The following is an 11,370-nucleotide window of genomic DNA, read 5'->3' on the forward strand; positions in this document are numbered from 1 at the left end:
GTCCCCTGCTTTTCCTGACCCATTTAAGAAGCTTTGGACAAAAATGCTTTTCATGAAATTCACATTTCTAACGGCTAAGTGGCTTTATTTACATTGCACTTGGCTGATCAGCAGGGCTTTGAAAAATTAGTTGTATTTATTGTATCCCATGGATCCAAAATAGAACGAGGTAGTAGATAAGAAGAGAGACACTAGTAAACATGATCCCGTTACAGTGGGAAGATTTTCTCCTTAGTCAGCATTGCTTCCATTTATCAGCCACGGATACCCTTTAAACTAATGTTTTTCTGATTCGCATAGTCTGCATGTTTAATCACATTAAAGGCCTCCAACATGATCTCTCATGTCCCTTAAATAGACTCAACAATGCTGATCCTGTTTAAATTACAAGAAAATCACTGTGCAGCAGCCCAGGATCGTGGGGAGCCTCCTGGGCAGGCCTCAGGAGGGCAGGCGCCAGGGAGGGGTGCGGGAGGCAGTGAGGAGGGGGGTGCGGCCAGTCAGGGCCTTTTTCAGCCGGGCCGGGCTGGGGGGTGCAGTGCCAGGACGCACTGACCACTGGCTCGTGGGGACAGGGAGCCCGGGAGCTTTTCGGTACCGTTTCCGAAACAGAAGACAGTGCTGGTACGCACCAGACATTGACAAAGCATTCAGGAAGGAAGGAAAGTACGAACTTAGAATGAGAAACGAAGGGAAGTCCTTCCATTCCTGACTTCATGAATTCCTTTCCTTTTCCTTCTTCTTTCTTTCCTTCTTTCTTTCTTTCTTTCTTTCTTTCTTTCTTTCTTTCTTTCTTTCTTTCTTCTTTCTTTCTTTCCTTTCTTTTTTTCTTTCTTTCTTTCTTCTTCCTTTCTTTCTGAGATTTTATTTATTTGACAGAGACAGAGATAGTGACAGAGATAGCACAAGTAAGAGAGGAGAGAAGCAGGCTTCCCCGTGAGCAGGGACCCCCACCCAATGAGGAGCTCCATCCGAGCACCCTGAGATCAGGGCCTGAGCCGAAGGCAGATCCTTGACCTACTGAGCCACCCAGGTGCCTGACACCCCCTTTTCTAGGGTTATCCCGGCTTGTTTCACCGTTCAGGACTTAGGAAACCTCATAATTAATTAATTATTAAATATTAATTAGTTAATAATTAAGCAACCTGTTGCAGCCCCTGTAGGGCTCAGGGCAAACTGTCAGGGCAGAGCAGAGTGGGGGTACAGAGGGGAGACAGCAGGCTGGGCATGGGACGTGGAGGGTGCATGTGCAGCTGCTCCCCCTGCTGCAGGTGCCACACACACACACACACACACACACACACACACACACACACACAAAGGGTTTTCTCTGGGTTCTGTTTGAAAAACCATGACACACATTTCTGTGGCCAATCTAGGGACCTTAATCCCCCTCTTCTTTGGAGACCTGTTGAGGAGGTACAGCAGTTCTGGGATAGGTCGGTTCCAGAAGATGCCTTGTAGCCTCGTGTGTTGGAAAGTGCCAGTCAGGTCCCTGCAGGCGGGAATTAGATTGTCCATGCTCTCTGGGACAGGTGTCTCGGCCACCAGGCCGGGGTCTCTGGGGCAGGTGTCGCAGCCACCGCATCGGGGTCTCCGAGGCAGGGGTCTTGGTCATGGCATCGAGGTCTCCACAGCAGGTGTCTTGGCCACTGTGTCGGGGTCTTCATGGCAGGTGTCTCGGCCACCAGGTCGAGCTCGGCGTCACAAGAGCCAGTCGGTCACATCCTCTTAGGGGCAAGGCCAATGACTCACACACCTTGTCTTCTGTCCTCCCCGCCAGGCTCCTGGGCCGACCGGTCCCCGCTCCACGAGGCAGCGAGTCAAGGCCGCCTGCTCGCCCTGCGGACGCTGCTGTCACAGGTAAGGTAGCACCGTGGGCTGAATGCGCCCCTCCCCGCCACCAGGACAGGAACGTTCAACAGTAATCGACTCCAAAATAAATAAAGCGGCCTCCTAAATGTCACCGGTTCTTTTTCGTCTTAACCCCCATATCAGGTCCCTGGTTTCCATTTATCTTCGAAATTTCCTTATACATATTTTGGTAGAGCCTCGTGCCTTAATATTTCAAGCTTCTCGGGGCGCCTGCGGGGCTCAGCAGTTGAGCCTCTGCCTCTGCTCCGGGGGTGACCTTGGGGTCCCAGGATCGAGGCCCATGTCGGGCTCCCCGCAGGGAGCCTGCTTCTCCCTCGGCCTGTGTCCCTGCCTCTCTCTCTGTCTCTCAGGAATAAATAAAATCTTTTTAAAAATATTCCAAGCTGCTCATACGGTATAGTTGTTCACGGGTAGACACGTTTCAGCCAGAAGTCATGGGCTGTACGGATTATGCGTTAAGCCCTTCAGATGTGCCTGGCTCCACGGTGTGTGCGGCTGATTGCAAAGGAAGTTTGAGTCATGCAATATCCAAGAGGCCCCATCAGAGCAGATGCCTAAGCAATCTTTTGTACATGAAGCTGTAGCCCGGGGTGGACTCGACGGAGGGGTCATCCCCCCACCCGCCTGCTCCCCAGCCCCATCGGAGGGAAGAGGGAAAGTGGGGACTCCTTACTGAAACAGAAAGTACTCTGGCCTGGCCTGTGCATTTGTGAAATTTTCCAGCGTGACTCAAATGTAGAGCGAGATCTGGAAGTCACTGACCACGTGCTTCCCAGTGTCAGGGAGAAAGGGGTGCTCTCAGGTGGCCGAGAGGCAGGGGGGGTGGCCTTGCCCAGTGCACACAGCTCGGCGCCGGGACTCGGGGCACAGAGAGTCCAGGTTGGTACTTACTGCGAATCACAACCTCTCCGAGCTTCATCTTCTTACCCATCGAGGGAGCATGTGGGACCAGGTGTCCTTTAGGGCTGTCCAGTTCCATCCTCACCGTGTGACCATTTGGTTTGCATCATCACTTGATGGGGGGAGAAAAAAACACCTGCAAAAAAATGTCAGTAAATTTCTAAAGGTCACCCCTCCCTCCCCCTCGAAACGGTCATGTAGAGCTTCCTTAGGATATTTGTCGACAGGTGGCTCATATCCACTGACACGCCTGCCAGGAAGAGTCAGCGGCCCCCAAAGCCCCAGGGTGAAAGGGAATGGGGACCTTCCCACCCACTCTGCCACCTGGTCACCCCCACATGCAGCGGTGAGGAATTGGCTCCCCCAGTCTGACTGAATGACTGGACCATTCAAAATCTTTGAAAGGGGAACTTGAGAGAACTAAAAAGTTGCCACCTGCTAGTGGCAAAGATTTGGGCTGGTTATTTTCTTGCCTTCATTTTAAGAATCCTGGCGACCATGCTGGCATAACAGACCGTGGTGTTCCTTAATACTCTCCAGGGATCTGGCCACAAAACCCTCCTACTAGGGTGCTCAGCATGATTGTCAAGAGACAGTGAGTCATCAAAAATGGCAGGAAGGCAAAGACTCTCATGTCTCCATAATATTTCATTATTTTAGTCTGATATCAGTGGTTTCATGGAGTAAAGATGTTTAAAGTGTTTACTTGGTTTTGATTGGATAGTGAAGTACAGGGGCACACGCTCCATATGCTCCACACCGTAGCAGTAATCGCTTTACATGCATCGTGTCCTTTAATCCTCATGATAACCCTAAAATTTAGAGGTTAATGTACTCATCCAAATTAAAATAATTACTTTATTGTGTAACAGGGCTTCCAACCCAAGTGTAACTGACTTCATAATCAGAGCTCTGAACCACTAGTATAGACCTTTGTCACTCCTATCCAGCGACAGAAAGTCACAAAGCAGTTTCTTACAATTTATTTATTTATTTATTTTATTTTGTTTTACATTATTATTTTTTTTTTCTTTTAGCTTCCTACAATTTAGAGTGTTTTTTTTTTCCCCCAGTCTGGACTAACCTCTAATTAGCCCCAATCAAAACAAGTGAGCCAGCCTATAAACAGTCTTGAGTTCTACAAAAGAAAAAACAAAGCAACAATAACAATTGAAACAACTCATAAAGACCAAAGAAAGTTAAGGAAGCAGAACTTAAAATATTCAGAATCTCATAAACAAAATGCTTAAGGCGCTATGGGGTTTAGATATGGTGGTGGTGTAAGAATGAGGAGTTTCGACAACTGATTGACTCTGGCATCTGAACTGGCCCCTCCTGTTAAACTTGAACCCGATTTCCTCAGAGTCTTTGATCTCACATGTCACTTTCAATGACATTTATAAAGATGATTTCACATAACTTTTTGCTCATCTTTCAAAATTATTCATGTCATATTTAGGGTTATAATGTAAATGCAGTGACCATAGACCACATCACCCCATTGCACGAAGCCTGCCTCGGAGACCACGTGGCCTGTGCCAGAACTCTACTGGAAGCTGGAGCTAATGTAGGTACCTGTTAAAACCATCAGGGGATCCCTGGGTGGCTTAGTGGTTTGGTGCCTGCCTTTGGCCCGGGACCCAATCCTGGAGTCCCGGGATCGAGTCCCGCGTCGGGCTCCCTGCATGGAGCCTGCTTCTCCCTCTGCCTGTGTCTCTGCCTGTCTCTCTCTATCATGAATAAATAAATAAATAAAAATCTTAAAAAAAAAAAACATTCATCATTGAATCACCTCTACTAAGAGAATTGAACAAAGTTCTCCTTTCACTTTTCTTTCCTTCTTAGTTGTTTTCAAAAATAGTGGAATAAAAAAATCACATTGCTCCGGTCCTCTCAAGGCTCTCTAAGAAGGATTTCCCAATCATTGCAAAATGGGTAGCATGCTGCATAGTAACGTAGAACATTCTGTTAGTTCTTGCCTGCTTTCATGATTCTAAACAGCAACAGGTGGACCTGTTAGGTTTTCCCGTCTTTTGGATGATTTCCTTTAGATGAATCCTCAGAGAGAGAATTTCCAATTTCACTGATTTCCGTCGCCACCCACAAGACGACCTACCTCATCACAAACTTTTGTCAACATTACATTTGCGGACTGTTTTTCCCAATTGCAAGGCACCTAACCATTGAATTCGTTTTTGTGTATTTGATTCTTGAGTATGTATTTATTGTCATGACATCTGCTAGCTGTATGCCCACTCTTGCAAATTACCTACCACATTGTGTTTCTGTTTACCTCTTGGCCTTTAAAAGCTTTGCTTACTGATGTGTATGAGCTAAATATATGCTGTCATATTTACTGCACACGGTTTCCCAAGGATTTCTGGTGGGTCGTATAACTTTTCTGAAATGCCCTGCGTCCAATCACGTAGGACTCTGAGTCTCATTCTTGAATTTTGGTTTGGTGTAGGTAAACGCAATCACAATAGATGGTGTGACTCCGTTATTCAATGCATGCTCACAAGGCAGTGCCAGCTGCACAGAACTTCTCTTGGAATATGGTGCCAAACCCCAGCTGGAGTCCTGTCTTCCTTCTCCCACACACGAGGCCGCCAGCAAAGGTAACTTAGTTCTCCGGTTACGTGACAAGGGGAGAAAGTCCCTTTAGCAGCATGCAGTGTTCCATCTTTCTTTCAATGAGTCACCGCAGGGGACCAGCACGAGGTCAGGTGCCAGGGGATGGGCGTTGAAGAAAAGTAAACTGATCTCTACTTTGTGTTGGCAGGTCATCATGAATGCCTAGAAATACTGATATCCTGGGGCATAGATGTTGATCAAGACATTCCTCACTTGGGAACTCCTCTGTATGTAGCTTGTCTGTCCCAGCAATTCCACTGCGTCCGGAAGCTTCTTTATGCTGGTAATTTTCTTCAAAACATCTCTCATTCTGTCCATCCACATAAGCAACTATTCAGAATTCTATAGATTTCTCTAAATAATCGGTATATCTCATTGTGAAAAATGTTCTTGGGGCACCTGGGTGGCTCAGTCGGTTAAGCATCCAACTCTGGATCCCTTGATCCCAGCTCAGTTTTTGATCTCAGAGTCGTGAGTTCAAGCCCTGCATTGGGCTCCACGTTGGAGCCACGTGGCTCCACGTTGGAAAAACACATGTTCTTATTCTCAGCATCGTTGCATGTAAATCTATAACCAAGAATAAAAGCTGGGTTCTTGGTAATTCTACTTCACCCCACAGTCCCAAAGCCCTACTGATAAAGGTCATAAAATTTAAAAGCTCAAGGTTGAATGTTGCCAGATATGTATCTATCCATGAATAGATCCACCAAAGGAAGTTTTAGGGGTAGTAACCACCTAGATACCTTATCTTGTCCCAATCAAGATCAAGTTCTTGTGGGATCTTGTCCCACAAGAACTCACGCGCTTTCCCAGACTTTGTCCTGCCCTGTTTACCTAAAAAGACTTAATAGTTTTTCCTCTTACTTGAAACAAAGCAGGTCCTCATGGTTCAGCTTTAGCCTCCTGAGAAACGTGTCCTAATCTTTTGAGACCATAGAGGCGTCTCCCTCTATAGGAATGAGACCTCTTTTAAGGATTATGTCCATCCCCCCACCTCCTTTCCTACCACAGTGTCTCTCATGTGGTAGGTGCCTAAAATATCTGTAAAGTGAATGAATGGAATTCCGTGCTCTCCACTGTTTCTGCAATCATCGGGCCTCTGACATATAGTTTTAATAACCCCTGTGTGTGTGATTCACATTATCTTAGCTAAATTATAAGCTCCTTGTAGGCAGTTCTGCTCTGCTAATAATCGTTGGCACATTGTTATTTTCTGGCTGTGATCTCCCATGAATTCATAGAACTATTTGTAGAACTTTAACACCTTTTTTCTTTTACTTTGCTATGAATATTATTCTTTCCAGCCAATATTTTATGTGGGGTAAAAAAGATACTGAGAAAGTGCTGCTAATGATTGTGGATTGATTGTTATTATCAGGCTCTGTTCTCCCATAAAATTGACATCAGCCACAGAGTTTATGCTATCTCTGTGGAGATTTTGTTATAGACTATCATTCTTTCACTAAACATTTTATATTTGTTAAAAAGTATGAAAACATTACATTTATTGAAATTTGAAAGTAGCAGGAAGGCCTAAAGGGACTCTTAAAATGTACAGCTTCTCGTAAACATCATTAGTTTTATTGATAGTCTCAGAAAACAGAGTTGAAAAGGACTTGTGCATTTTTTACTGATAGATATTTCTCAGTGTCGTAACCACTTATGTACTAGAAAATGAAATTATTATTCTTTCCAGTATTATACAGTATTTATTCATTGCATTCATTGAACGACCATCATGTGCCAGGGCTCGCACTAAGATACAATAACTATACAATAAATAATTTAACAGGTAAGATTTTTTTAATGTAAGATTAAAAAAATTACTTTGCATGTAGAAATACAATGCGCTGGTATATTTAAGAGGCCCAATGCCTTTATCTATTTATTGACTCACGCTATATGAGTGAGAAGTGACAGGAAAATCTATATTCATGTTACCTAAATGGCTCACATGTCTAGATTCATGAGTTTTCCAGGAAACAAAAAGAATTCTGTTGCCTTGGGACACTCCGGGTGGCTCAGCGGTTGAGCATCTGACTTCAGCGCAGGGGGTGACCCCAGGGTCTGGGGATCGGGGATCGAGTCCCGCATCAGGCTCCCTACAGGGAGCCTCCTTCTCCCTCTGCCTGTGTCTCTGCCTCTCATGAATAAATAAATAAAAATCTTAAAAAGAAAAAGAACTATTGTCTTAAATGAAACGAAGAAGAGCAACCAGCTCTTGAATAATCCTAAGAAATCTCAATCATGATGAAAAAGATAGAAGCGAACCTGATTATGTTCTGTTTATTTATTTATTTATTTTTTATGTTCTGTTTATAATACTAGTTAATATGATTACTTTGGGGACTTGAAAAAATTTTTAAATATTTTGTATTATGGGATCCTTCAAACATAGAGAAAAAATATTAGAGAACATAAGCATGTGCATTATCTACTCAGATGTACCAACTTTTAAGATTTAATATCTGGAGAGAGAGAGAAAGAGAGAGCGAGAGAGAGAGGGAAATAACTCATGACAGAAGGAGGTGAGGTCCTCTTGCTGTTACACCTTTCTACCAGCTCTGAGGTAGCTGACTGACCGGCCTAACAGTTTTTGTTTGTCTTTATCACCATTCCTTATTTATATGTAGGTGCTGATGTACAAAAAGGCAAGTACTGGGACACTCCCTTACATGCTGCTGCCCAGCAGTCCAGCACGGAGGTTGTAAACTTGCTGCTAGAATTTGGAGCAGATATCAATGCCAAGAACACAGAGCTCCTGCGACCTGTAGATGTAGCTACTTCTAGCAGTTTGGTGGAACGATTATTGCTTCAACATGAAGGTAAGTAAGAGTACGGGGGCATTTAAAAACACAAAAACACATTTGCCTGAAATGGATGAGACTGAGAAACGTTTTGCTGGCATGCAGAATGATGATGGTGCAACATTGAAAATACTTTGTGTGAAAGCAGATCATTTTTTTTTAAGCAGATCATTTTTTGACTTAGGTTCTACCTATAAAGAAGATGTCACAAAAAAAAAAGATGTCACAATGACCTTCATTTTCCTTTTTTTTTTTCCCATCTTACCTGAACATTGTATTTTTAGAGGCATATTTATATCTTGGAGGGATATATCTCTTTAAAGAGATAGAGGAGGAGCAGACTCCCCTCTGAGCAGGGAGCCTGGGAGGGGGAAGGGGGGGGATCATGACCTGAGCTGAAGTCAGATGCTTACCTGAGCCACCCAGGCACCCCAATAAATAAATCTTTTTTTTTTTTTTTTGGAAAAGAACCCATATAGAATACACCACAATCATAATAAAAGCTTACAAATAACAGCAACATAAATGCTTATGCAAATAGCCCTGGTATAGTGGTCATACTACCCTACTTTGCTTCAAAGCACAGTCGTTTGTTTATGGCTTATTGCATGCATTTTACAATCTATAAAAATCCGTCCTGATCTTAATCAACAAATACTTTGCTGTCTTTTTGTAGCTACTCCAAGCACTCTTTGTCAGCTTTGCCGACTCTGCATCAGAAACTACATAGGAAGACCAAGATTGCACCTTATCCCACAGCTCCAGCTGCCAACGTTATTGCAGAATTTCTTACAGTACCGATAAGGCCGTAAAATAATTCTGATTACTTTCAAACTCATTTCTATTTCATCTGCATAGTGTATATTTCATATTAAAATACGCTGATGATAGAGTGCAAGTGAATAGGGGGCTCCAGGCAAGAGGTGAATTTAAATTTTAAGTGCACTAGTGAGTACTACTCCTTTATGCCTTTTTACCATTTTTTGGACTAGAGCATATTTAACATCCCTATATGTTGTTAGCCATTCCCATGTGCCTTTGGGATTGGGGAGTGGGGGAGGCAAATCTCCATTTTATGTCTTTTTAAAGCAAAAAAGAAAAATCACTAAATCTAAAAAATCACTTACTAAAATCACATATTTAAAAATGCCTCCATTCTCCAAATAATGCATTAACTTTTAAATGTTAGCCACTGTAATTGATTCTTTCTCTCTATATTTTTCATATTAATGCAAAATATGAGTATGGTTTAGAAGAGAGCAACTGATTTCCTTTTTGAAATAAAGCTGTCACCCAGGAGCCCCGGTTTGTTGCATGTGCACCTGTCGTTCTGATGATCAGTTCATGAAGAGCAAGATAAAGTGCCCCCTCCCTGCAAAGATCTCACTGTCGCTTCACCAACTTCAATGTCCCCATTCCAGAACCTGGTGGGTCTCCAACTATGGCTCCTCCCGGGTTGTCCTGAGATGGTTGGAACATTACACCCCTGCCAAGGCTATTTTAGGACCTCCTCCTTCTCCAGGGTAGCCTCTGAGGGTCTCTCTGCAGTGCTTTTGTACCTACACTCTAGCCTTCTTCCTCCCCAGAAACCATCGCTGGCTGGTGGTGCCAGGAGCGAAGAGAACCAGTTTCATACCCGATTGATAAAGAGGCCCTGGGGGATGCTCCAGAGCTCAGGGCTGGGCAAGGCTGCGGAAACCGGAAGACCAAAATCTCCTTAAATTGTGGGGTTTTCAAAGAAAAGAAAAAGGGGGTACCTCTTAGCCAACCAAGAGGGACCTTATAAAATTTCCCTCATGCACAGACCTTCCTAGGGCTATTTCCTGTCCTACTAACACAAAGTGAGGGCTTGGGGTAGGCTGTATTAGCAAGGGAGTGTAGAGGTCCAATGTGTCCTCTGCAGGGATTAATGCTGTGTTTATTGTCTTCTGCTTTAACTGTATTTCAGGGCAGGAGAAAACACAGTAAAACAAATTTTGTGCCTCCTTTGCAATTTACACTAGATTTGAGGCCATCACAGACTAAGAAAGAAGATAATCCGGATACTTAACAACCGTGTGAAGTAGAAAATATTTCAATGGGTTTTATAAGCTTAACATACTTTGATAAAATATTTTGATCACTATTTTAATAACCCAGGGGCTTATTTTCCTTTCTTCTTAGTTCTTGGCTGACTTTTGGAGACCCATGGGAAAGAAACTATTTTGAATGTAACCCCAAAGTCACTAAGATTGAATTTATAAAAAACCATGTTTAGATTTTCAAAAATAGAAAAAGATGCAACAAAAATAGAAATAAGGCTGTAGCACGTTTGTTAAAAAAAAAAAAAAGTCTTCTATGTGGCTACAGAGTTTTGAGTCTATTTTACGAATATCTCAGCCTAACAAATTTGTAATGTCCTCATGAATAATGTGCATTTAGTTTCTTTATTATAGAGTAACCTCCTTACATATGATTAGGTATTCAAACTCTTCTAGTAAAACAGGTTTCTACTAGTATTTTCCCTGAGCTAGAGGCGGTCTTAGAGCGTAAGGTAATATAATTTATCCCTTTTCATTGCGATTTAATATTATAAATATCAAATATTAAAATTAAAATGGACACTTTAAAACTTGAGTATGCTGGTATCTTGTATCTTTGCTTGAGTAGGATTGTCTTATCAAAGAAGTGTTCTTATTTAAGTATATCATTTGTTTGTTAATATATTAAAGTGTGACTACTCTCCCTGGAATAAAACATCTTTTCTTTTTTTCTCTTCCAATTAGTATTTGATTTTCTAACTGAAGGTCGTGGAGAATAAGATTCAATTGCTCACATTTTTTCCTCCTCCAGTTTTCAAATCACTGAATTAGGAGTATTAAGAGTAGAGTAGTGCACATTGAAATAGATACCTGGAAGGTCTCCTAATCCGAATCTTATTATGTGTGTGTGTATCTGTGTGTGTGTGTGTGTGTGTGTGTGTGTGTACACATAAAGATCCAAGGAAAAAACTCTACAAAGGCAAAGACCAAGCCAAACCAAACTATTTGACGTGAGATTGAAGAATTCTAGTGAAATAATCATGGTATCAAGACACTGCTGAAACTTTTATTTTGTAGGAGAAACTATTTCATTTCAATTATCATTTTAACCACCGAGTATGTTTGATGTTTCA

At 42.8% G+C, this 11,370-nt stretch overlaps 1 protein-coding gene across 2 annotated transcripts in view; it reads left to right on the forward strand.

The window, feature by feature from the left end:
• Nucleotides 1-10,947, forward strand: part of ASB5 (ankyrin repeat and SOCS box containing 5) — a 51,995-nt gene extending 41,048 nt beyond the window's left edge. For both annotated transcript variants that reach the window (XM_038560498.1, XM_038560499.1), the window contains 6 exons: nucleotides 1,784-1,863; nucleotides 4,235-4,342; nucleotides 5,243-5,393; nucleotides 5,558-5,692; nucleotides 8,043-8,234; nucleotides 8,893-10,947. In XM_038560498.1, coding sequence (XP_038416426.1) covers nucleotides 1,784-1,863; nucleotides 4,235-4,342; nucleotides 5,243-5,393; nucleotides 5,558-5,692; nucleotides 8,043-8,234; nucleotides 8,893-9,020 — 794 coding nt within the window. In that variant the 3' untranslated portion in view covers nucleotides 9,021-10,947. The remainder of the gene's footprint in view (nucleotides 1-1,783; nucleotides 1,864-4,234; nucleotides 4,343-5,242; nucleotides 5,394-5,557; nucleotides 5,693-8,042; nucleotides 8,235-8,892) is intronic.
• Nucleotides 10,948-11,370: the final 423 nt, after the last annotated feature.

This window comes from Canis lupus, chromosome 16 (assembly GCF_011100685.1).
Source record: "Canis lupus familiaris isolate Mischka breed German Shepherd chromosome 16, alternate assembly UU_Cfam_GSD_1.0, whole genome shotgun sequence".
Classification (NCBI taxonomy): Eukaryota; Metazoa; Chordata; class Mammalia; order Carnivora; family Canidae; genus Canis; species Canis lupus.